General features: G+C 42.4%; 1 protein-coding gene across 2 annotated transcripts in view; it reads left to right on the plus strand.

Moving 5' to 3' along the window:
* The window catches only part of LOC117405785 (cilia- and flagella-associated protein 47-like), a 178,965-nt gene that overhangs the window by 125,320 nt on the left and 29,504 nt on the right, over positions 1 to 24,141 (plus strand). For both annotated transcript variants that reach the window (XM_059030139.1, XM_059030140.1), the window contains exons 53-56: positions 6,761 to 6,868; positions 8,372 to 8,483; positions 9,085 to 9,189; positions 18,074 to 18,230. In XM_059030139.1, coding sequence (XP_058886122.1) covers positions 6,761 to 6,868; positions 8,372 to 8,483; positions 9,085 to 9,189; positions 18,074 to 18,230 — 482 coding nt within the window. The remainder of the gene's footprint in view (positions 1 to 6,760; positions 6,869 to 8,371; positions 8,484 to 9,084; positions 9,190 to 18,073; positions 18,231 to 24,141) is intronic.

The raw sequence follows: 24,141 nt of genomic DNA on the forward strand, positions 1-24,141 counted from the left end.
AAAATGCTGGGCTGGAGGCCCAGTCTATCCCAGTAGTCGTCCAGTTCCTGGAGTTTATGGATAGGGAGCGATGGGAGGCTTATGCAAGGGAGCAGACCGTAAGCACCTGGGAGGAAGGTGTGGGTTTGGTCCTCAGCTACCTGGAGGCAATTATAAGTGGAACAGCAGCCCAGGTAGCAGTCCCACCAGCAGAGGAAGAATGCCTGCTGTCCCCGTCTCCACCAGCAGAGGAAGAATTCCTGCTGGTTTTGCCTCCACAGCCCAAGCGGGAGGAGCTTGAGTGTCCACAGCCCAAGCGGGAGGAGCCCAAATGTCCTACGCCTGAGTGGGAGGAGCCCGAACGTCCTACGCCTGAGTGGGAGGAGCCCGAACGTCCTACGCCTGAGTGGGAGGAGCCCGAACGTCCTACGCCTGAGTGGGAGGAGCCCGAACGTCCTACGCCTGAGTGGGAGGAGCCCGAACGTCCACAGCCCAAAAGGGAGGAGTCGGTGCGTCCACAGCCCAACGGGGAGGAGTCGGTGCGTCCACAGCCCAACAGGGAGGAGTCGGTGCGTCCACAGCCCAACAGGGAGGAGTCGGGGCGTCCACAGCCCAAAAGGGAGGAGTCGGTGCGTCCACAGCCCGAAGAGAGGGAAGACGGGGCTTCCACAGCCCTAGGACCCAAGCTGCCAGCAGAGGGTGAATACCTGCTGGTCCCACCTCCACCAGCAGAGGGTGAATGCCTGCTGGTTCCACCTCCACCGCAGTGGGAGGACTGCTTGCCCCTCCCACCTCCACCAGCAGAGGGTGAATACCTGCTGGTTCCACCTTCACCACAGTGGGAGGACTGCTTGCCCCTCCCACCTCCACCAGCAGAGGGTGAATACCTGCTGGTTCCACCTCCACCAGGAGCAGAGGAGCTGGAGCTGCCTCTGCCTCCACCACCGCCAGGAGCAGAGGAGCTGCCTCTGCCTCCACCACCTCCAGGAGCAGAGGAGCAGGAGCTGCCTCTGCCTCCGCCACCACCACCGCAAGGAGCAGAGGAGCAGGAGCTGCCTCTGCCTCCGCCACCACCACCGGAAGGAGCAGAGGAGCAGGAGCTGCCTCTGCCACTTCCAGGAGCAGAGGAGCAGGAGCTGCCTCTGCCTCCACCACCGCCAGAAGCAGAACAGCAGGAGCTGTCTCTGCTTCCCGTACTTCCACCACGGGGAGTACGGTGGCCGGAGCCCCAGAAAGGGGAGCTGTCGGCCACGAAGAAGGGGGAGGAGGTCTGGAGACCACCAACCCCAGCAGCAGTTTCGCTGCCGGAGATCGTGGGGGAGGTCCGGAGACCTGCTCCCACTGCAGCAGTTTCGCTGCCGGAGATCGTGGGGGAGGTCCGGAGACCTGCTCCCACTGCAGCAGTTTCGCTGCCGGAGATCGTGGGGGAGGTCCGGAGACCTGCTCCCACTGCAGCAGTTTCGCTGCCGGAGATCGTGGGGGAGGTCCGGAGACCTGCTCCCACTGCAGCACTTGTGCTGCAGAAGAGACTGTGGCCGGAGCCCCGGAAGAGGGAGCTGCCGGCTACGAAGAAGAGGGGAGGTCAGGAGACCATCCCCCAAGCAGCCTTTCCGCTGCCAGGACTGCCCCTGCTGAAGGAGTCAGTCTGGGAGCTGTCAGCACGTCTGCTGACAGCATGGCCAGTAGCAGCCTGGCTACTGGCAACATTGCCACCTGTGGGCCCCTGGAAGCCTCCCTTCCCAGCCCGAGACTTTGTCCTGGACTGCTGGATTTTTAAGGGGGGAGGTGGCCGTTGAGGCCATGTGTGCTGCGCACAAGGGGGGGTATATGTGGCAATGTGCCCCGTCCCTGTGTGCATTTGTGTATGTTGCGAGTGTAAATGTTGGTGTATAGATTGGTACACGGGATATAAACGGGTCTGTGTTTCACGTGTATTTAAAGTGTAGATTTGTATTTAGGCACGAGGAGAGCACAAATCACTTCACGTGCTGGTTAAATGTAATATGTGAGCACGGGGTTGCACAGAATTAATTCACGTGCTGGGATTCAAGTGAATAATTAATTAGTAATTGAATCCCAGCACAACAGTATAAATAGGCACATTTTTAGTCAGTCAGGGTTGGGTGTTCGAGAGTGGAGAACGGGTGAGAGAGAAGGAGAACGTAAAGTAAAGGAAAATAATAATCTAGTTGTTTGTACTCACCGTGTTTGTTTGTCTCCGTGCACCGTTTGTTAAGTGTTTAGTCCGTTTTGTATGTCTATTTATTTTGGCGTGTAGTGCCGTGTCCCGTGTTTTGTGCTGTTTTCAACCCTTTTATTTGTTAATAAACGCTGAGTGCAGCCATTGCACTCAGCTCATCATCAACCACTGTCTTTGTTTTGAATTCCTGTCTGGTCTGACGCCACAAATCTAAGCAGCAAGTCGAACTCTCTGTGTAGTTCAGTCAATAAAGCATTAGCTTACGATCCTTATATTCATTACCTCGAATCCCACTGTTGGAAAGTATTTTAACACAAAGGTAGTTCTCTTATAATAATTATAGTCGTTTTTATTTTTTATTTAATTGGTTTGGCGTTAATAATTGTATATCTTATACAGCCATATTTTGTTTTCACTTGAAACTCATATTACAGTAAAGACATTGATACAGATGGTTACAACTTTTCAACACACTTAAAAATCTGTTTTGTGCTAAAGGGAATCTTAATGAAAGTATTTAACAAATAATTGTAATAAATACATTTAACCATTCTTGGAGGTGGTTTGTTGTAAACCCATGTCAAAATAAAAAAGAACAGGATCAAGTATATTTTTTTCAGGAATAATAGCTCTACTATCATCAGGTGCTAACTCTATTTTTCAGGTAAACATAGCCATTGCAAGTTATAATTGATGATAATGCATTCGTAATGCAACATCAGACAACATGCTGTTTTGTTTTGGGTGAAGACAGGGCCTTTTAGTGGTGCCAAATCAGCAAGTATAAATCTCAGATAATATTCAGGTGAAAAGAGCCAAATGGCATTGTATGTTTATCATTAGACAGATATTCAGGTTGCCAAAATCCAGGAATCTACATGTAGACCAATTTACCACCAAACAAAATTCCCAGCTGGGTTAGACAACAAGCAGTGGAAGGGTTGAAGAGCATAGACAGCTGCGCTCTACCAGGTAAACTAAAACTCTGGTGCTTTCAGTTTGGTCTACTGCCGAGGTTGCTGTGGCCACTGACTGTGTACGAGGTTTCTTTGACAACAGTAGAGAAGCTGGAAGCTTTAATCAGTTCATACATCAGGAAATGGTTGGGAGTTCCACGCTGCCTCAGCAGAGTGGGACTTTATGGTAAAGGAATACTGCAGCTACCAGTCTCTGCTCTAACCGAGGAGTTTAAGTGCGCCAAGGTCAGACTGGAAATGACATTAGTAGAGTCACGCGATAAATGCGTAAGGGAGGCAGCACCTGTGTTGAAAACTGGAAGAAAGTGGGCGGCAAAGAAAGCTGTGGAAGATGCAAAGGCTGCCCTTCGAATTGGTGATATCATGGGGCAAGTTCAGCATGGAAGAGGGGGTCTTGGTTTCAGTTCAACTCCTCCTACATGGCACAAGGCGGCCCCAGCTCAAAGAAGGAAGCTGGTAGTCAACGAGGTGCAAAAGCAGGAGGAGAGGATGAGGTGTATAAAGGCCATTTCCCAGGCCAAACAGGGAGAATGGATGAGATGGGAGAGTGTGGAACAACGCAAGATTGGCTGGCAAGACCTATGGTCAATGGAACAGAGCAGGATCAGTTTCCTCATCAGGTCAACATATGATGTTCTCCCATCACCACAGAACCTAAACCTCTGGGTAGGAGAGGATCCCTCATGTCCTTTGTGTTCATCACCTGCAACATTAAGGCACATTTTGACAGGATGTAAGGTGGCTCTTAGCCAAGGACGGTTTACTTGGCGCCATGACCAGGTGCTGCGATGTTTGGCCTTAGCATTGGAAGACAAGCGTAACATGACCAATAAGTTGCCACCTGTTCCATCAAAACATTACACACAAAAGACAACATTCCTCCGCCCAGGAGAGCAACCACCAAGAAAAGGTGTTAAAACCAATCCTCGCCCAGGACAACTGGAAGCTGCTAGAGACTGGAATATGCTGGCAGATGTTGGTCAACGGCTTATTTTTCCACCCGAGATTGCCACCACTAACCTTCGACCAGATATTGTCTTGTGGTCTGGATCAGCACGCCTTGTTCACCTGGTAGAGTTAACAGTGCCATGGGAGGACGCTGTAGATGAGGCGTATGAGAGGAAGAAACTGCGGTATGCTCAACTAGCCACTGAAGCGGAACAGCGAGGATGGAGAGTTCGGGTTTACCCAGTGGAAGTGGGTTGTCGAGGATTTGTGGCACACTCTACAACCCGGTTTCTCAGAGACGTCGGATTCAGTGGCCAAGAGTTGCGTCGCACAGTGAAGAACTTATCTGAAGCAGCAGAGAGGAGCAGCAACTGGCTGTGGTTGAGACGGAAAGATTCTGGCTGGGGACAGGTAAGTAAGCTGGGCTGAGTTGAGTGGGGGACGGAGGGGGGTGATGCTGGGACGCCAGAATCACCGTCGAGCCCTCTTGAGGTGTCGTGGGCTAGTCGACGAAACACTGAGGATGGAAGGTGCCCACTTGAAAACCCCAGAGATGTACCCTACTTAGCTCAATCCAGACGGTTGTCATGCTGATGCGCTGGGGAGGCCGCACTTTGGTTGATCCTCGGAGCCAGCATCGCAGCCGTTGTGTGTGCTGATGCGCCAGGGAGGCAAAATAAGCTGATCCCTGGAGCCAGCATTACACTTCAGCCATTAACACCAGACAGAAGGATATCTACATCATCATATGGAAGGAAACATAAATGGATGGAGACGCATATGGATCACATTAGTTTACTGTAAAGCTACGTCTTAGTTGGTGCTTATCTTGGCGAGAGCCGAGTTCAAATCAGCATGAAGTTTTAACATCTACTCTCGTGTAATGGAAATCCTACCAGGTGCGCCCCCAGAAATCTTTCACATGGTACGCACAACTGAACCACACTAACATCGCATCTCATGTCGATAACGACTCTGCATCACCATGCTATAAAGTGTTTCAGCCAATCTGAGTGCTGCATTTTTGTTCTTTCCTGAGTTCTAAAAATGAATAAACACAGCGTGCTGCCATCAACTTAAACTAGGGGAAAAACTAGCTCACAATTTTCTTATGCTGGTTCCATTTCTAATCATTTTACTCTCACAATCACTACAACTAATCATTACTCATCCCATAAGCATGGCGTATAAACATAAACTTTGTTTTTTGTTAGACAGGCAGCCAAGCTGTGCAGCAAAATTGCTATGCACATTTTAATGAAAACAGCAGGTATGCAGTTTATCTGGACCGCTGCATGTGAGTCCACACTTATGAAGATGGCTTTTTGCAAATCAAAGGTACGCACATTGCGTAACATGCATACGGCTGCGGGTGCTAATGAGTCCTACAATAAAAACTGGCAGAAAGCAATACATAGCATATCATTTGTGAACATTCTGCCTCATTATCTTTCCATCGAAATGATTGAAATTTGACAGAACAAGGTCACTGTTCCATTAGTGTCTCTTTTCAGCAGACATTTCTTCTCAAGCATCTCGGTTGTTTTGACAAAATCATTTAAATCATCACAGTGGTACTGCTGTAGGCTGCATGGTCAGGAATCTAACCATTATCTAGTATTTCTAGTGTGAAGGCAATGTAAGTGACAGAATATCCAAGCTTGAGGGAGGGATACCCTAGACAGCTGAAGAAGTTGAGGCTTCATACAGGGCAAGGTTTTTGCTGTCAGTCATTTATTATTTGTTTCTTTTTGTTAATCAACACTTTCATTATGTTTTTGTACTGAACAAGGTGATTAGAATAAACCATGTATTAAAAAGGCATACAACAGAACATGTGATGGATTAAAAATGTAAAGCTCCCAAAGCAAAAGAAGTACACCTCAGTGTGCTTTCTGTGGAACGTCATTCATCTGTTAGAATCTTTAGCATCTTTTGTTCTTAAGCATTGATCATTAAAAATAGTATTCCTTAGCAATTACATTAGCATGAAGGATTTTTCACACTCTTGTATTAGTTACAGTTTTGCAAGCCATTTATTCCTTCAGGCTTCAAAAAACATTTTTTGTTTGCAGCATGATACCAGTATATGTATATATATATATTTTGCTGGGTTTGATCCCAATAATTCATATAAACTTCCTGTTACAATTTCTAACATTAGAAAAGCCGCCTTTTTTTTTTATATATACAAAGTTCTTGAAACAAAAAGCAAGGTCAAATATGTTAATGTTTTACCAGCTTGTTAATGTAAAGCCGGCACCAAAGACGACGCTGTCATACTGGGTATTAAGAAGTATTCACCCAGAAGAAAACTGGGCCAGTTTAACAATGCAATAGTAACATAATCAATATGCCTCAATTTATAAATAGCCATCATTCAGCAAAGTTAAATAAAGCTGTTATTTTATGCATTGCTCATATACAAGTTATACCATGGTAATTTTGCATGGATTTTACCATGATTTTCCTGTGCTTATGCAATATTTACCTACTACATTTTAATATGGTTACTACAGTAGTTTTCCTTGTAACCGTCTCTACAGTATTTGACTTTCACTGTTGTAAGATGACATTGCTTAACCATTGTCCAGAAACATCATATGAAACCTTTTGATTGTGCTGGGGAAAGTAACATTATCTTCTACTTTTACAGTGTCATATTCCAGTCTGATGTAGTTGGAGAATTTTGGTATGAACTGGAATTAATTGCAGAGAAGCCAGTGGCAACTACACTTCCTGAACTCCAGTGTGAACTTGGAAAGTAAGTGCAATACTTACGTACTGTAACTTGTGCAGTGTTGACATCCATGGCAGAGAGAAACGTTAGCAATTTATATTAATACACAGTTTAGTATTATATTAGTATTATTAGTATTATTTTTAGTATTAGTATTATTTTTAGTATTTAGACATGCAGTCCTCCGATTGTCTAGCTGTCAGTTGACATTTCTGTGAGGTGTCTTCCACAAAGCTGATAGTGAATTTGCCACTGTTTTGACATCCATGGCTTAAACATCAAAGAAATAACACCACCTATTTTTAAAACACTTTTTATATTGTGTGTAATTAATTGGCTTTTATACCACAAGAAAACTGGTTCCTGACTACACAAAAAATGTGATGGATTATATCTATTGAATGTACTACTTTTAATGTCCTTAGGGTTATGCCAGTATTTTATTACCAACCTTTTCAATATTGCTGAAAACGAAATTAAGATTTTCCTTTTGTATATGTATCATTCTATTACTAGTGTACTTAGGGGGGAAGTCGATCAACTACAGTACTTCCCTGTAGTCTTACACAGGCCTGCATTAGATAAGCGAACATGGCTAAATACATCTTAAATTATGTGTCTGGTCCACAAGTAATGTCAAAAGCCCTAAAACTTAGCAGCAACCTTAACCGTGTCCTGTAATTTTAGAAGGTAAATTATGTATGTGTGATATATTTTATAACACAGATATGTCATAAACCAACATTTTGCTTAGATGAAAAAATGGCTGATGGGACAAGATCTTGGCACCAGTTAACTGGGTCAAGATCTAATCATCCTGAAAATCAGGTCATATTCACCATAACTGTGAATCACTGTAACATAAATGTCCAAGAAACAGACATGTACAGACAAGCACAAACAGTGAGTAAAGATGTTTGCAGTGGCTGTATTTTAAACATGCTATACAGATGCAATAGGTATGCAAGATTTTAGTTAGATTAAAACAGATGTAAGATTATTTAAAAAGCATAAGATATAGATCGAGAAAATAAATGCTTTCAAACCATCAGCTTACAAACAGTCCTTTTTAATAGGGTCATTAGGCTATCCTTCACACTCTATCTAATCTCAAACCATACAGGTTTGGATATAATAGAAATGCAACTGGACTTTTCCTGTAAATAAGATATAATATTAGTGAATTCGGTCTTGTGCTGCATGACAGACTACTATATAGCACATAATTGTGTGCTGTTTACTGACTGCAGTCAATGCTATAACCTGAGCTGAGCCATTATGCACTTTTGGTGTTTCAGTGCATGAAAAATGCCATAAAAATTATAAATGTTAACTTATTATCAAAGACTGGCAAGTGAAAAGGGACTTCTCTTAACTATCTTGTCATGTAATGTAAGCGATTGAAGCTGGAATTTAGTAATTCTCCCCTTTTGAAATAGTTCTGTTTTCCATTTGTTCAGCAGAAATGTTTCTCCAAACTTCAGAGTCTATGTTAAACTTGCATTTTGTCTGTTATCTTTTACACAGATGGACTCGTGAGTTTATCCCTTTAGTTAATCCTACTGATGAAACTCTGAAATTGGAAACTGTCAACAGTAATCCAAGCAATTTCTCTTTGGAGATAGAACCTAAGAAACCGGTAAGCATCTCTAGTGCAGTTTGCTTACAGAAAGTGCTATATTTTGTTAATGTCACCAAATTACTGTTTTAGGAAATATTTTTGCCATAATCAATTTATTTCCCTTAGGCAGGTATAATATATATATATATATATATATGTATACATGGAGCAGCAGAGGCTGGCTGATAACCCCCCAAACCCCTTTAGTACATCTTTTTGATATAGTGGGTTGCAACGATTATCTTATCTAAGTTTGCCTGAAGTCACAAATGTTATTGGGCCACCTTTAGATGATAGATCTCTAACAAAATAACTATCTTAGCTTTAAACCCCTATTGTACTGCACCATTTAAGGGGCTGATCATGTTTATATTATATTATATTATATATATATTTATTTTATTTTAATACAAATCTGAAGACTATCAGTGAAAACCATTTACTGCTGTAGACTTTATCAGTTTAAGCAGACCATGCATGCTGCAAGGAAAGAATGCACAGAGTAGAATGCATTAATCATAAAAATCAAAACTGTCAATAGGAGGCATTAAGAGAAACTGACTCTAAATAACATACATTGATTTTTTTTACTTTGTTGTTTTTCATGTGCTGGAAAAAGCTGGTTGTGGCACCACACTCGTCGACCAAGATACCTGTCCAGTTCTGTCCTTCTGCCCTCGGGAAAGCTAACCACACAACAACCATTACATTCACGTGCAGACAGGTATGGTTATATGTAGTTACACGGTACAAAAATACTACATTTTAACACAAACTTTAGACTTCGCCTTCCCAGTCTTGTTATAAATTCAGTTTACCAATAACTGCTTTGAAGATATGTACAGTATGTGAATGTATCTAATTGTATTCATTTAAAGTGTTACAGAACACCCTTTAGTGTTTAAAACAAACACACTACCTTAATTACGTGAGACTGAACAGAACTGTACAATCTGATTTGGTGAAACCGCTCCACCTTCTGGCCACGGAATGTGTTCTGCTATTCCGGTCAAGCAGCCCGGTCTGCTCAGCGAGCAGTTCCACGTGGTGAAGCATGGCTCTGCTCAGAGAGCAGTTCAACGTGGTGAAGCATGGCTCTGCTCAGCGAGCAGTTCCACGTGGTGAAGCATGGCTCTGCTCAGAGAGCAGTTCCACGTGGTGAAGCATGGCTCTGCTCAGCGAGCAGTTCCACCTGGTGAAGCATGGCTCTGCTCAGCGAGCAGTTCCACGTGGTGAAGCATGGCTCTGCTCAGCGAGCAGTTCCACGTGGTGAAGCATGGCTCTGCTCAGCAAGCAGTTCCACGTGGTGAAGCATGGCTCTGCTCAGAGAGCAGTTCCACGTGGTGAAGCATGGCTCTGCTCAGCGCGCAGTTCCACGTGGTGAAGCATGGCTCTGCTCAGCGCGCAGTTCCACGTGGTGAAGCATGGCTCTGCTCAGAGAGCAGTTCCACGTGGTGAAGCATGGCTCCACCCTGCAGGTATTGCTGATTCTCCATATTCTAATATTGAATAAAAGACAAACATGCAATACTGGCAAAATACAATATTTGATCCATAATAATATTATTAATGTTATTATAGTTTATTTATTAAAAATATCTGCTTTATACAAAGAGCCCCGAGAGCCCCAAGGCCTTTCAAGAAGAATAGAAAATTACTTTGTAACTGGAAATTTCGATTTCGAAACAGGAGATTTCACCTTTAAAACTTGAAAAAAATGTAACAAATTGATTTTGCGAAAAGGCTAAAACCTTTTCCTTTTCCACATCGAACAAGCGGAACCAGTCTGTTCACCTCACAAAATTCCGGCCTATCCGTATTGCTGATAGGTCTTTTTCAACATAATATCTGTATCTGTTTTGATGTTTTTCATTCACATATCTTGATCATTCTTGGTCATAAATCAACTGGGGAATCAACTGGTCATACTTCCTGCATTTGTATCTGCCTCACTGTTTTAAACAGGGATAAGCCTGATGCTGATAAAGCGTAGTGATATTTCTTAGGATCATAAAATGTTGCATGTTGCATGTTATATAACTTACCTGGAAAAGAGGGTTTTAATTAATGAAAGACTAATGCGCTTCCACCAGGATATACTGGACTTTGAACGCCGCTACCAAGGACAGTATAACGAGAACATGATGGGAGACTACATTTGGGGGCTGATTCGTGAAAGTGATTTACAGTATAATCGTAAATCTCGAAAAACTACTCACTTCTAAATCTTTTGTAGTCATTTTTGTATTACTTTAGTATAAATACATGTTAATTTGGATTCATATGTTGTTTTTTTTCTGACTTTATGTGAACGAAAAGACACAAATTCGCCCGTTTTCTCATTGGAAATAGGTAAATTTCAAAATATCACTGTCCTGGTCACAAAAGCAAAGTTTGTGGGGAATAATAGCCATTTTCTATACTTTTGAGGCATAAGCAATTAGGAAATAACACTTACTACCCAGGAACAAAAATTGTGTTACATAGTGTTCTCAGCTTGAACTTCAATCTATGCGTTAGTATGCGTGTTGCTGCAGTCAGAGACAGATTTGAAAATCTAAGGTTAAAAGCAACTTTTTCCACTTCAGTCAACTTTAAAAACAATTTATGTGGTTGTGGCAATGTGCCCCGCCCCTGTGTGCAATTGTGTGTTATGTGTTGCGTGCGTGTGTAAATGTTGGTGTATAGATTGGTACACGGGATATAAACAGGTCTGTGTTTCACGTGTGTTTAAATTGTATATTTGTATTTAGGCACGGGATTGCACATCACGCACGTGCATTTAAAATATAATATGCGAGCACGGGGTTGCACAGAATTAATTCACGTGCTGGGATTCAAGTGAATAATTAATTAGTAATTGAATCCCAGCACAACAGTATATATAGATGCACATTTTCACTCAGTTGGTGGTTGGTGTTCGGTGAGTGGAGAACGGGAGAGAGAGAGAAGGAGAAACTAAATAGTGAAAGAAAGCGTAACTATAATAGTTGTTTGTACTCACCGTGTTTGTTCGTCTGTCTGTCCTGCACCGTCTGTTTAGCGTTTAGTCGTTTTGTATGTCTATTTATTTTGGCGTGTAGTGCCGTGTCCTGTGTTTTTGTTGTGTTTAAAACCTTTTTATTTTCTGTTTATTAAATGCTGAGCGCGATCACTCGCCCATCTTATACCAAACCACATCTCTCTGTTTATTGTGTTCCTGTTTCTGGTCTGACGCCACCCACTCCGGCCGCCTTTGTGACACGTGGTGTCTTCGTGGGATAGCCGCGCCTCCAAGCGTCGGACCAGGAGGGGTCTGGATTAAAAAAAAAAAAAAAAAAAAAAAAAAAAAAGATTACAAATATTGTTTTGGGGGAAAAAAACAAACATAAAAAATCAATGGCAGAAGACGCCATCAAACTGCGGGGCTGGTTCCTGGAGAATGCTGGGCTGGAGGCCCAGTCTCTGCCCATAGTCGTCCAGGCCCTGTGGATGATGGACAGTGAGAGATGGGAGGCCTATCAGCAGGAACACACCCCAAACACCTTGGAGGAAGGTGTGGAGTTTGTCCTCAGCTACCTGGAGGCAACCATAAATGGAACAGCAGCCCAGGTAGCAGGACCACCAGCAGAGGAGTACCTGCTGTCCCCATCTCCACCAGCAGAGGGTGAGTACCTGCTGTCCCCATCTCCACCAGCAGAGGGTGAGTACCTGCTGTCCCCATCTCCACCAGCAGAGGGTGAGTACCTGCTGTCCCCATCTCCACCAGCAGAGGGTGAATGCCTGCTGGTTTTGCCTTCACAGCCCAAGCGGGAGGCAGAGACGGATAAAGAGGTGAAGGACAGGGAGGAGGAGTGCCGCCTAAGGGCCAGGCATCCACGGCGATGTAACAAGCCATCGCCGGGGTGCCTCCTCTGCGACCAGGATCACCTGTTCGCCCACTGTCCCTTCCGCAGCTATGGGGAGGAGCCTGAGCGTCCACAGCCCAAGCGGGAGGAGCCTGAGCGCCCACAGCCCAAATGGGAGGAGCCTGAGCGTCCACAGCCCAAATGGGAGGAGCCTGAGCGTCCACAGCCCAAATGGGAGGAGCCTGAACGTCCTACGCCTGAGTGGAAGGAGCCTGAACATCCTACGCCTGAGTGGGAGGAGCCCGAACGTCCTACGCCTGAGTGGGAGGAGCCCGAACGTCCTACGCCTGAGTGGGGGGAGCCCGAACGTCCACAGCCCAAGAGGGGGGAGTCGGTGCGTCCACAGCCCAAAAGGGAGGAGTCGGTGCGTCCACAGCCCAAAAGGGAGGAGTCGGTGCGTCCACAGCCCAAAAGGGAGGAGTCGGTGCGTCCACAGCCCAAAGGGAGGCAAGTCGGGGCTTCCACAGCCCTGGGACCCAAGCCACCAGCAGAGGGAAAATGCCTGCTGGTTCAGCCCCAAGAGCCGGAAGGGGAGGGGTTACAGGCTCAACCCCCTGAAAATTTTTGGGGGGGAGAAGGGCAGGATGCTGGTGTCCCCCAGCAGCCTCTCGCTATGCTGCTGAAGGCAGCACGGCGCACACATGCCCAGCCGCCACAGCAGAGGGAGCCAGCACCGCCAGGAGCAGAGGAGCTGGAGCTGCCTCTGCCTCCACCACCACCAGGAGCAGAGGAGCTGGAGCTGCCTCTGCCTCCACCACCTCCAGGAGCAGAGGAGCAGGAGCTGCCTCTGCCTCCGCCACCACCACCTCCAGGAGCAGAGGAGCAGGAGCTGCCTCTGCCTCCGCCACCACCACCTCCAGGAGCAGAGGAGCAGGAGCTGCCTCTGCCACCACCACCGCAAGGAGCAGAGGAGCAGGAGCTGCCTCTGCCTCCGCCACCACCACCGCAAGGAGCAGAGGAGCAGGAGCTGCCTTTGCCTCCGCCACCACCACCGCAAGGAGCAGAGGAGCAGGAGCTGCCTCTGCCTCCGCCACCACCACCGGAAGGAGCAGAGGAGCAGGAGCTGCCTCTGCCACTTCCAGGAGCAGAGGAGCAGGAGCTGCCTCTGCCTCCACCACCACCAGAAGCAGAACAGCAGGAGCTGTCTCTGCTTCCCGTACTTCCACCACGGGGAGTACGGTGGCTGGAGCCCCAGAAAGGGGAGCTGTCGGCCACAAAGAAGGGGGAGGAGGTCTGGAGACCACTTTCCCCAGCAGCAGTTTCGCTGCAGGAGTTCTTGTGGCCGGAGCCCCACAGGAGGGAGCTGCCGGCTATGAAGAAGGGGGAGGTCGGGGGACCACCTGCCCCCGCAGCTTTTTCGCTGCAGGACGGGACCAGCATGCTGTCAGCCGTGCCACTACCGGCAGGGGTGCTGACAGCATGGCCAGCCATGGGCCCACTGAAGCCTCCCTTCCCAGCCCGAGACTTTGTCCTGGACTGCTGGGTTTTTAAGGGGGGAGGTGGCCGTTGAGGCCATGTGTGCTGCGCACAAGGGGGGGTATATGTGGCAATGTGCCCCGCCCCTGTGTGCAATTGTGTGTTATGTGTTGCGTGCGTGTGTAAATGTTGGTGTATAGATTGGTACACGGGATATAAACAGGTCTGTGTTTCACGTGTGTTTAAATTGTATATTTGTATTTAGGCACGGGATTGCACATCACGCACGTGCATTTAAAATATAATATGCGAGCACGGGGTTGCACAGAATTAATTCACGTGCTGGGATTCAAGTGAATAATTAATTAGTAATTGAATCCCAGCACAACAGTATATATAGATGCACATTTTCACTCAGTTGGTGGTTGGTGTTCGGTGAGTGGAGAACGGGAGAGAGAGAGAAGGAGAAACTAAATAGTGAAAGAAAGCGTAACTATAATAGTTGTTTGTACTCACCGTGTTTGTTCGTCTGTCTGTCCTGCACCGTCTGTTTAGCGTTTAGTCGTTTTGTATGTCTATTTATTTTGGCGTGTAGTGCCGTGTCCCGTGTTTTGTGCTGTTTTCAACCCTTTTATTTGTTAATAAACGCTGAGTGCAGCCATTGCACTCAGCTCATCATCAACCACTGTCTTTGTTTTGAATTCCTGTCTGGTCTGACGCCACCCACTCTGGCCGTCTTTGTGACAGTGGTCTATTTAAAAAAGTAGCCTTGGCAGATTATCTGTTGATTATGTTCTTAAGTAAGGACAACCTAAATTTGAAAAAGCATACACTTTCACATTTGAGCCTGTATTGTCCAATTTAATTAACTGTAATCTAGCATTTGCTTGATTATCTGTTGATTATCTCCTACTTAAGTGCAGACAATGCTAAACCAGCCGCAGCACATTATTTTTTATATTTCCATCCTTCTGATTGTATGCTGATTTATTTCCTTCTTACAGCATGAAGGCTCTGTCACAATCTTCATATAACTGTCATATAACTATCATACAAAATATTTATTTTTTCTTTAATATAACATAAATTATAAAACTAGTTTGTATTTATTGAGACTCAAGGTTAGTATTTGGCTTTGATTTTCTTATTTCCTGCACTTTTGTTTCGAACTCTTTTGAGCAAATGCCTGCATCAGAACAATGAGGAAGGCTTTTGTGGCTTTAGTTTTTTTTTAATTTTCCAAAATGGTTTATTGTTGTTTTTGCCAAAATATTCCATTAAAGATTCTCCCTATTATACAAAGGCATGAGATGGTGCTTCAGAACTGCTGAATCATTGATGACTGTGAGGTATCCTGTTACTAAATTGAAAAAGACAGTGTTGCTCTGCCAAAACTGTTTAGAAGCCAAGCTTGGCTTTAATAAACGGTCTCACAGCTTTCATTCATGGGAACTTTTTTTCTCTTCAAATGCATGTTGCCCTGTGCTCCTGGATGTGAAAAGTCGACAGTCTTTGTTTGAGGATTCAAGACCGGGCATCACGTTGGCTCTGGAACTCCCAAGGGTTAGGGAGTCCAAACTGTTAGGAGCGGTTTGTCCTCAATACACTACAGGGGACCGTAACTGGCCAACTCTACAGAGGCCAGGAGACAACATCCGATCTTTAAATTCTGTGTGTAAAAGGGCGATTGGCTTGGTTGTGGGATAGAGGACGTCCACTAACTTCAGTTCTCCTGAGCTGTTGATTATCTCCTACTTAAGCACAGACAACTGATTCATTTGTTTTGTACTACAGCATCAGCTGTGGCAGGTGATGTTGTTACACACTGGTAAAAGAATAACACAATGTAGTAAAGCAATGTACAAGCAATAGCATAGGAAAGCAAAGGGAAGAATGGGAAGGAACAGAGAGATACTGTAATACATGTTCCTATATTTGAACTTGCAGTTTTCTTAACCTGCTGTCTTTCCAAATTGGGGTTTTGTATTGCTGGGTAAAAAGTGTCCTAAGAGATACCAGAAAAGTATGGTAATTTGCAGCACTCCAGTGGGTAAAAAGACACTCCACTGCACAAGAGAAAAAATGTTATTTAGACAGCAACACAAATACAAGAAAGGTTCTGAGAAAATAAATTCCAGGGGAGCATTGCGAAGTGCAATCTATCTGATTGATGCATGGTTGTTGTGGTCTCTTGGACTGTGTTACATATACTAGAAACATGTAAAGGAGGCCTATAGCAAGCAGCAGTGGATAATTGGTTGTGTGCCTTGGCTTTGTTTATTATCCTACTACTATAGGTAATTCCTTCTAAATTACATGTCACCACTTTAGTATCTTGGCTCAGTGATATAAAAGATATCTACTTTTCAAAGTAATGTTTTTCTAACAATTTCTTTGAAAAATATACAGTAGTTGGATATAGTTTTTTTAATTTTTTAATCTTTCTAATCTTGTATAGAGGAAGCAGAAATGTACACATTTCAAACATCTAGCCATTGAGATTTCAGTTTAAGCTGCTAATGTCAGCAGTTTCAAACTAATGCTCACAGACATTAACTGACTTGAAACTAATGATGGGGTTCCTTGAGATTATTGCCTAGGGAAGTAGTTTAGGCAACAACGCTATGGACTAAGAGATCACACAGAGGCTTTTTTTTTTAACTTATTGTGTTTTGGCAAATCAATATATTGATTTATACATAATTAGAGGGCAGCAGGTTGTACACTACATATTCAAGCTATTTCTTACTCCTACTGGCCATTTGCACAAAACAAAATTTAGGAAGGAAAAAATGCACCCAATTTAGTTCATATCTCAAACGTTTAATTTTTTTAGTTTAGTTTAAAAAAAAATGTCTATAAAAAAATGTGTGGACAGTAAATTGGAATAACACAGTTTAATAATCTGGCCCATTGTATTTATTAATATCGCACCGTAGGAGTGAAATAAATCATTTAAATAACCATTATAAGGTTATATAAAACTCAAAGAAACCTGAATGACAATTCACAAATACATACTGATGTTAACATGTTAACATAACACTTTATGGATGTTCAGATAGGGCAGAATATTTACAATACAAAAATAAGTCAACTTTCATCAATCCTCACTAATCTTGCAGGAAACTTAAGGGCCATTTGCACATGTAGGCTACATTAAAGATTGATGATGGCGTGCTTGATTTGTGTTATTGGTTATGCAAAATGATGTATGGGGGTCCTACTTTAGCAATTATGTGCTCCAAACTTGTTCTACTTAATTAAAACACCAAGGTCGTTGTGGCAACATTAAAGGGTCCGATACATGTCACTGTGACAGGGCAGAGGCCCTGCACGCCGAGAAGTGTGTGTTTTGTGGCGGACAACCATCTTGGCTCAGGTGCAGAGGAACAGCCTGGGGCCAAGATGGCTGCCTTTGCACGGCCATACAATGTAAATTGGTAATTGTTATATTATATAATTGAAAAGCGGAATGTGGCCAGGTGGTAATTGAATGATTGAGTGTCAATTACCCCTATAAAAGAGAACAAAGGGATGAATGTTTGAATGGAGATGGTTCAGTAAAGGTGTGTCGTCCAGCCTGAATAGACCGAGACCGAGACAGAGACAGAAAACACTGCGATGGGGAGTTACATTGTGCTTAATTTATTATTATTATTATTATTTTTTTTGTGCAGTTTAGCGCTTCCTGCACACTTTTATTAAACACAAAACAAACAAATAAACAAAATACAGGAACAAAATAAGTTTGAACAAAACAACTACAAACAAAAACTCCTCAAAATACACATACCCAAAACACCCAAGCTTCGGCTACCCGGTGCTCTCTTTTTTTCTCTCTACTCCGCACACACTCTTCTCTCTCTCCTACACACTCTCACTAACAAACACATTGTTCTCTATTTATACCATGTGACTAGGGGTTGATTGACAATTAATCATTCAATTACCACCTGGCCACATTCCATACTTTTTAGTTAAACAATAAAACAATTAAACAATTAACAATTGACATTGTGTGGCTGTTCAAAGGCAGCCATCTTGGTCCCACGCTGTTCCTCTGCACCTGAGCCAAGATAGCTGTCAGCCACCAAACACACACTTCTCAGTGTGCAGAGCCTCTGCCCTGTCACAGCCACATAAAAAAGGGAGTAAATATTCACTACAATGTATAATATTGACATGTGTATATAATTTCAGGTTTTAGATGACAAATAGATGAAAAACTCAAGGACTACAAATGGTAATAAGCTTATCTGATACACATTATAACTGCACAACCTGATTCTGCTTTACTTTCAGCTGGAAGAATGGACATTCCACATGTCTGGAGTAGGCCTTATCCCTCTGCCAATGGAGCCTCTAAGTATCAGCACTTGTGTTGGCACGCATTCCTCCATTATTGTGCCCTTCAGAAATCCTACTGATGACAATGTGCTGGTGGATGTGCTGCTAACAGGTAATGGGCCCATTTGAATCTAATGCATCCATTAAAACTGTCAGTTCGATAACTCAGCTAGCAAGGAAGAAATGAACAGGAATGATATTCAAGAGCATTATAGCCCGAAGAGGACAAAACATGATTTATATGCAATAAAATTTATAACGCAGGATCTGTCCATGCAATATCCCAAGGCCTGAGCAGCAAATTAATCTGGACCACCTGGTACCTTTTAACTGCACCGTAATTACACTTTTTCAGTCAAAACACATACCTGTTCTTCAGCAGACAATACTGCTTGCCATTATAGTGTGTTAGCAGAGGTGGTGAATTCAATTTACAATTGTTGCCAGTAAAAGATTTGTAACACTCCTAGGCTACATTTAATTTATATCCCTGCTATGTAGCCTGTATGCTTGTGAATAAAATGGTTTTGCATTAAAGCACAGACATGTATAGAATTTTATTTTTGGTAGGGATTCGAACCCAATTTTTTACCGTTCCGGTTCGGCTCCGAACTGAACCGGAATTTTCGGCTCCAGTTCCGAAAGTTCGAACGAAATTTAATACCGGTGATACAGGAAATAAGTTAGCATTCGTCTTTTTGAGCCTTTCTACGCATGCGAACAGAAAAGACTGTTATTGCGATCTTTCCAATGAGTCTAGTAAATTGTTTTACTTTTTATTAAAATATACATTATATGTGGTAGAAATCGAAAACACGTCGTTGTAATATTAATAACATGTTTTTCATATTATTATTTAATAATAGGTTAACTTTAGGCTATGCAGTTTACAAAGATTACATTTAATCGCTGGTTACTTTATATTATAGGTTTTCTTTGTACATGTACTTGCAATATATTTGCAAATATTAGTGAAAGAGAAATAAATACAATACATGCATTATTTTGTATATGGTTTATGACATAAGCAGAAATAATTTATCATTTGTTGTGCGATTTATTTTTATGTGCAATTATATTTGTGTTTAAAATGTAATAATGACAGTTACTAATACGACATATTATCTATTATTTAATAATAGGTGTTAAGTTTAATTCCCAGTTTACAAAGACGTGGCAAACTCTCACCAGTTGTCATTTTAAATTTGCAATCGTCGCGGATATTTATATTAGGTTTTCTTCGTACAAATAATACAGCGAAAGAGAAATAAATACATGTATAATTTGTATGTGTTGACATACTGTATCAGAAACCATTATGCATTTGTCTTGATGTGCAATTATATTTGTGTTAAAATGTGTTGACTTAAAAAAAAATCTACACAGGAACTTCATGAAAGTTTCCAAAGAAAAAATCGCCTCGGGTTGGACCTGCAGCTGCCAAACTCCACTGTCCACTGGTTTGGACGGAGGGGGCTTAGGTGGCTTTTTATTTTTTTGTTTTGTTTATGATTTATTTTTTAATTCCCCTTCTTCCAAAGCAGATATCCTGGTGATTCATGCTGGAGGCAATGATTTAGGTAAATTTAATTAGTTAGAAAAATGACTTAACAAATTTGCATGAGCTATTTCCAAACACAAAAATAATTTTCTCGTGCATCACCCAGCGACGTCTTTGGAAAGATGTAAAGGCATCTCTGTGGGTTAGCGTCCTTACAGTCAACGTAATAACTTAATGTGATGTTTGTCTGAAATAAACTCTGCAGCTAATCGAGATCATGGCTCCATCAAATATGCCACTTGATTTTTTCTCCGTTCTGTTCCACCTTTCAGCTTTGTGGTGCCTTTAACTTAATTAAAACATTTTTTCCAGAGCTCTACACATCTGCTGTATTTCAAAGGTAATACCAAAAAAACAAACATCTCTTCAAAGCATTATATATTTATCATAACCTACATATTTCTAATTGCATAGCTACTCTGTTTTAAACAGAAGATATGCAGAAAAAAATCCTCTCCAAGTAATCAATTACGTATGAACACTCTTTATTATTAAGCACTAAGGGGAACATTAGTTATCACCATGTCACGGATAGCTTGTGGTGGTGACGTCAGACCCGGAAGACAGTGGACACAGACAACAGTGCTGGGGTATGAAACGCGCTGATGTGCCAGTTTATGTACAAATAAAAGGTTTAAACAGAAAACTGAACAAAACAAACGCTGTGGTGGCCAAAAACAGATTAACGAACACTAAACAAACAAGTATCGTGCTGGTTGATAGCCAGCACGTATAGCAATTGTTTATAATTACTTTAGTAGCTGGTTTTGTTTTTATTTCTCCTCTATCTCTACACCCGTTCTCCACTCACGAACACACTAACCCCGAGTGAGTGAAACGTTCACCTATATATATTGTGCCAGGATTCAATTACTAATTAATTATTCACTTGAATCCCAGCATGTGAACTAATTTGTGCAATCCCCATGCTCACATACTAATTTTATCTGCACATGAAGTGATTGTGCAATCCCTTTGCCTAAATACATATTACAAATAATACATTTTAAATCACTCGTGCTCCACATAGCCACATTATATCCCATGCACCAATACCTATACACCAACGTTAACACACCACACGCAACATATAACACAAAATACGCACAGTGGCGAGGCGCACTGCCACACATCGGCATGCACATTTCAAAGTAAGACATACAACAAATGTACCATGTAACATATACACATGTGCAACTTCTACATACTTCTTTTGGATATAACAATGAAAATTAAACACTGAACAATTAAATCATAAATGATTGACAATACAATTTAATAAATTTGTTATACAATAAACATGAAATAAATTAGTTATACAATAAACATTGCTGTTTTCTCAAGTCGATGGTAAAATGTCTTTACTCTTAATATCCAGGAATATAACTAGAAAACCTCTGATTAACAAAGTGCTTCACTTGCCACACATACTTTTTACAGCTTGTTTTCTGTGTACATAACTTAATTGTAAGTTAATAACAGTACCTGTTTATTTTGAGACTACAAGACTGATCACGTAAAATGGATCCAGCATGTAGCCGACCACAAGGTAGAAGCCAGAACTGAAGGCAAATGTAGTGCTATTTGATTCGCTGGCTGCTCTGAAAAAAGCAAGCCAAATGTAATGTTGAATTTCATTAGCTGGCTGTGATGTTATGCTTTGTCATTGACCACTAAGGTGTAAGACCATGGGAAGAGCGCATTTTTCAAATTATTGTATGTTTGAAAACAATGGAAAGAGACACAGAGAAGAGGCTGAAAGGGAACGGAAAACAAAAACGTTATTAACCGATAAACAAAATCTTGAATATTGTTTTTGTTTATCGTTCTGATTCTGTTTCGAATCCCTGATTTGGGGGAAAAAAGCTGGTGGAGTTGTATATCATGAGTGTTTATTTCAAAGCTAAGAAAATAGAAATAGCAGAATTTGCATCACCTCCTGACTTACTGATGTAATAATGTTCTGGCGGACAAAGCTACCTTGCTGCTAGTCTTCTAAAGAGAACTGGAAGGGCATAGAAAAATATATATTTTGTTGCTAATCCCTTGGGGGTTCTTCGGGGAGCTGGGTATTTGGAAAGTTATAAACAGAAACTCTTGAGGGAGAAAGAAACCCCACAGGCAATGCTATTCCATATTCTTGAGAGTGTAATCACAAGATCAATTTGGCCCTATTTTAAGGGGAACAAAAATGGCAGGTGTGAATGTAAACATGTTTATCTAAAGGTCATGTGAAGGTAAGATAAGGAAAGGATAAAGTAAGATAAAGCTATATTAATAATTCATATGTCTGGACAATCCTCAATGCTCCTGCATCAGGCTAAGCTACATCAAACCATGTCAAGAAACAAAGGATACCAGCTGATCGATTGTGGTCTTTATAAATTGCAGTGCCTCCTTCAGGAGAATTACAATTATAAATGTGGAATATAAGGATTTCAACCCTGTGTATTAAATACTGGCATCTGAAGGCAGTGTGTGGGTGTAGAGTAACACATCTTCTGTCTTCTAATACTGTGTTTGTTTGTCTGTCCAACTGTTTTGTAACTGTGGTTGGGCAAAAGCCCTGCTTGTGTTTATAGTGTGTGTGGGAATGTAATGTTGGCAGGGGTGGGGTTATTTCTGTCCCTGCCAACAATCACAGGTGTGGCCATTCTCCAAGTAGGTAATTGGTGCTAATTGGAGAATGGCTACCTGTGTAAAAGGAGGAGAAATCCTTTGTGTGGGAGAGAGGGGAGTTAGGTGTGTCAAACTGTGTTTTGTTTGCAACTAAGTATTGAAGGCACAGGCCTGGCCTACATTTGCTTGTTTTGTTTGAATCATTATTTTGGCCCTTGTACCCCGTTTGTGTATTTTTGTTAATTAAAGTGTGCTTTGCGTGTAAAACTGCAGCTATCTCTGGGTCTTTTTCCTGCCAGTAACATCTTGGGCCGTGATGCTACCCTGCCACAGTAACCACCTAGACCAATAAAAATACAATACGTTTCCAGACACATACATCTATATTAGACAGCAAACACCACATGCAATCACTTACAGTACAGCTATTATTTGTAAGTCACAAGGTATCCTCGGTCGAGTCAGGGCTGCATTGCAAAACTTAAAGCACAAACCCTATTGTCTATGTACAAGGTGATCGATTCCCATTACTTTGTAGATTCTGTAGCTGTTGCTTTGAGATAACCTTGAAGTCTGGATAGCTTTTATGTTTATACTGTACCCTGCACCGAGACCAAGATGTCGCTAGCACAAATGCATTTAGAAATCTGATCAGTTCACCTTTTGATAATACTGTGTGCACATTTGGTGGTCTTCTTTACCCTCCAAATTACTTTTTTAGAGATCAAGGACCTGCAGATGCTGGTGCATTAGACTTAAAATCAGTCATTTCACAAATCTGTATTTTTAATAAGGATGTGACATTTAATTAAAAAGCAAAGCCAAGGATTAATTTCAGAGTCTTATTGGGCTTGGAAGTCAGTATTTTATTAGCATTTCCATCAAGGGTAGAACCAAATATGTTTTGCTAAAAATGTAGAACAATATTTTGCTAGTAAGTCCCTATACATAGCTGTCTTTTTAATCTGTAGACTGAATTAGGCGTATTATCAATCCAGATTGCAACAAAAAGACAGGGAGGGGACTTCCGATGATGTCACCACTCTAATGACTGCGTTCTAGGGGAGCTCCCGTTGTAGCTGAAGTCAATCCACCCTCATCTTTAAGTAATAAACTCCAGACAAATTATATGCAAGAACAAATAACCTCAAGAAAGATGAGTCAAATTGCAAAATAAAAAAACAGAAACTTAAGACGAACCTGGATGAGAAAACAAGAGACACAAGTAAGAGCAACCTCCGGTGGAACCACGTGGGTCATCCCTGTCAACGGAGATGCAGTGTGGAGTAGTGGTTAGGGCTCTGGACTCCTGACCGGAGGGTGGTGGGTTCAATCCCCAGTGGGGGACACTGCTGCTGTACCCTTGAGCAAGGTACTTTACCTAGATTGCTCCAGTAAAAACCCAACTGTATAAATGGGTAATTGTATGTAAAAATAATGTGATCTCTGTATAATGTGAAATCTTGTAACAATTGTAAGTCGCTCTGGATAAGGGCGTCTGCTAAGAAATAAATAATAATAATAATAATAATAAGATGAGTGAAATGGAGACTGTTCTAGCTGAATTGAAAAAACACTGCAAAGTTGTTAACATCAGTCTTGAGAGAGTAGAAGAATCTGTGAAAGAAATAAAACATTCAGTTTCAAGACTCGACAAAAGAATCGGAGAAGCCGAAAGCAGAATCAGTGAAACTGAGGATAGTTCTATCAGAGATGAGAGACTAAGTTAAATTATCTACTTCAGAGGGAAAGGCAGCTGGAGGAAAGATGTAAAGAAACAGAAAACCGAGCAAGACGAAACAATCTGCGAATTTATGGGGTGCCAGAAAGTACAGAAAGGGAC

This window comes from Acipenser ruthenus, chromosome 9, assembly GCF_902713425.1.
Source record: "Acipenser ruthenus chromosome 9, fAciRut3.2 maternal haplotype, whole genome shotgun sequence".
NCBI classification, from domain to species: Eukaryota; Metazoa; Chordata; class Actinopteri; order Acipenseriformes; family Acipenseridae; genus Acipenser; species Acipenser ruthenus.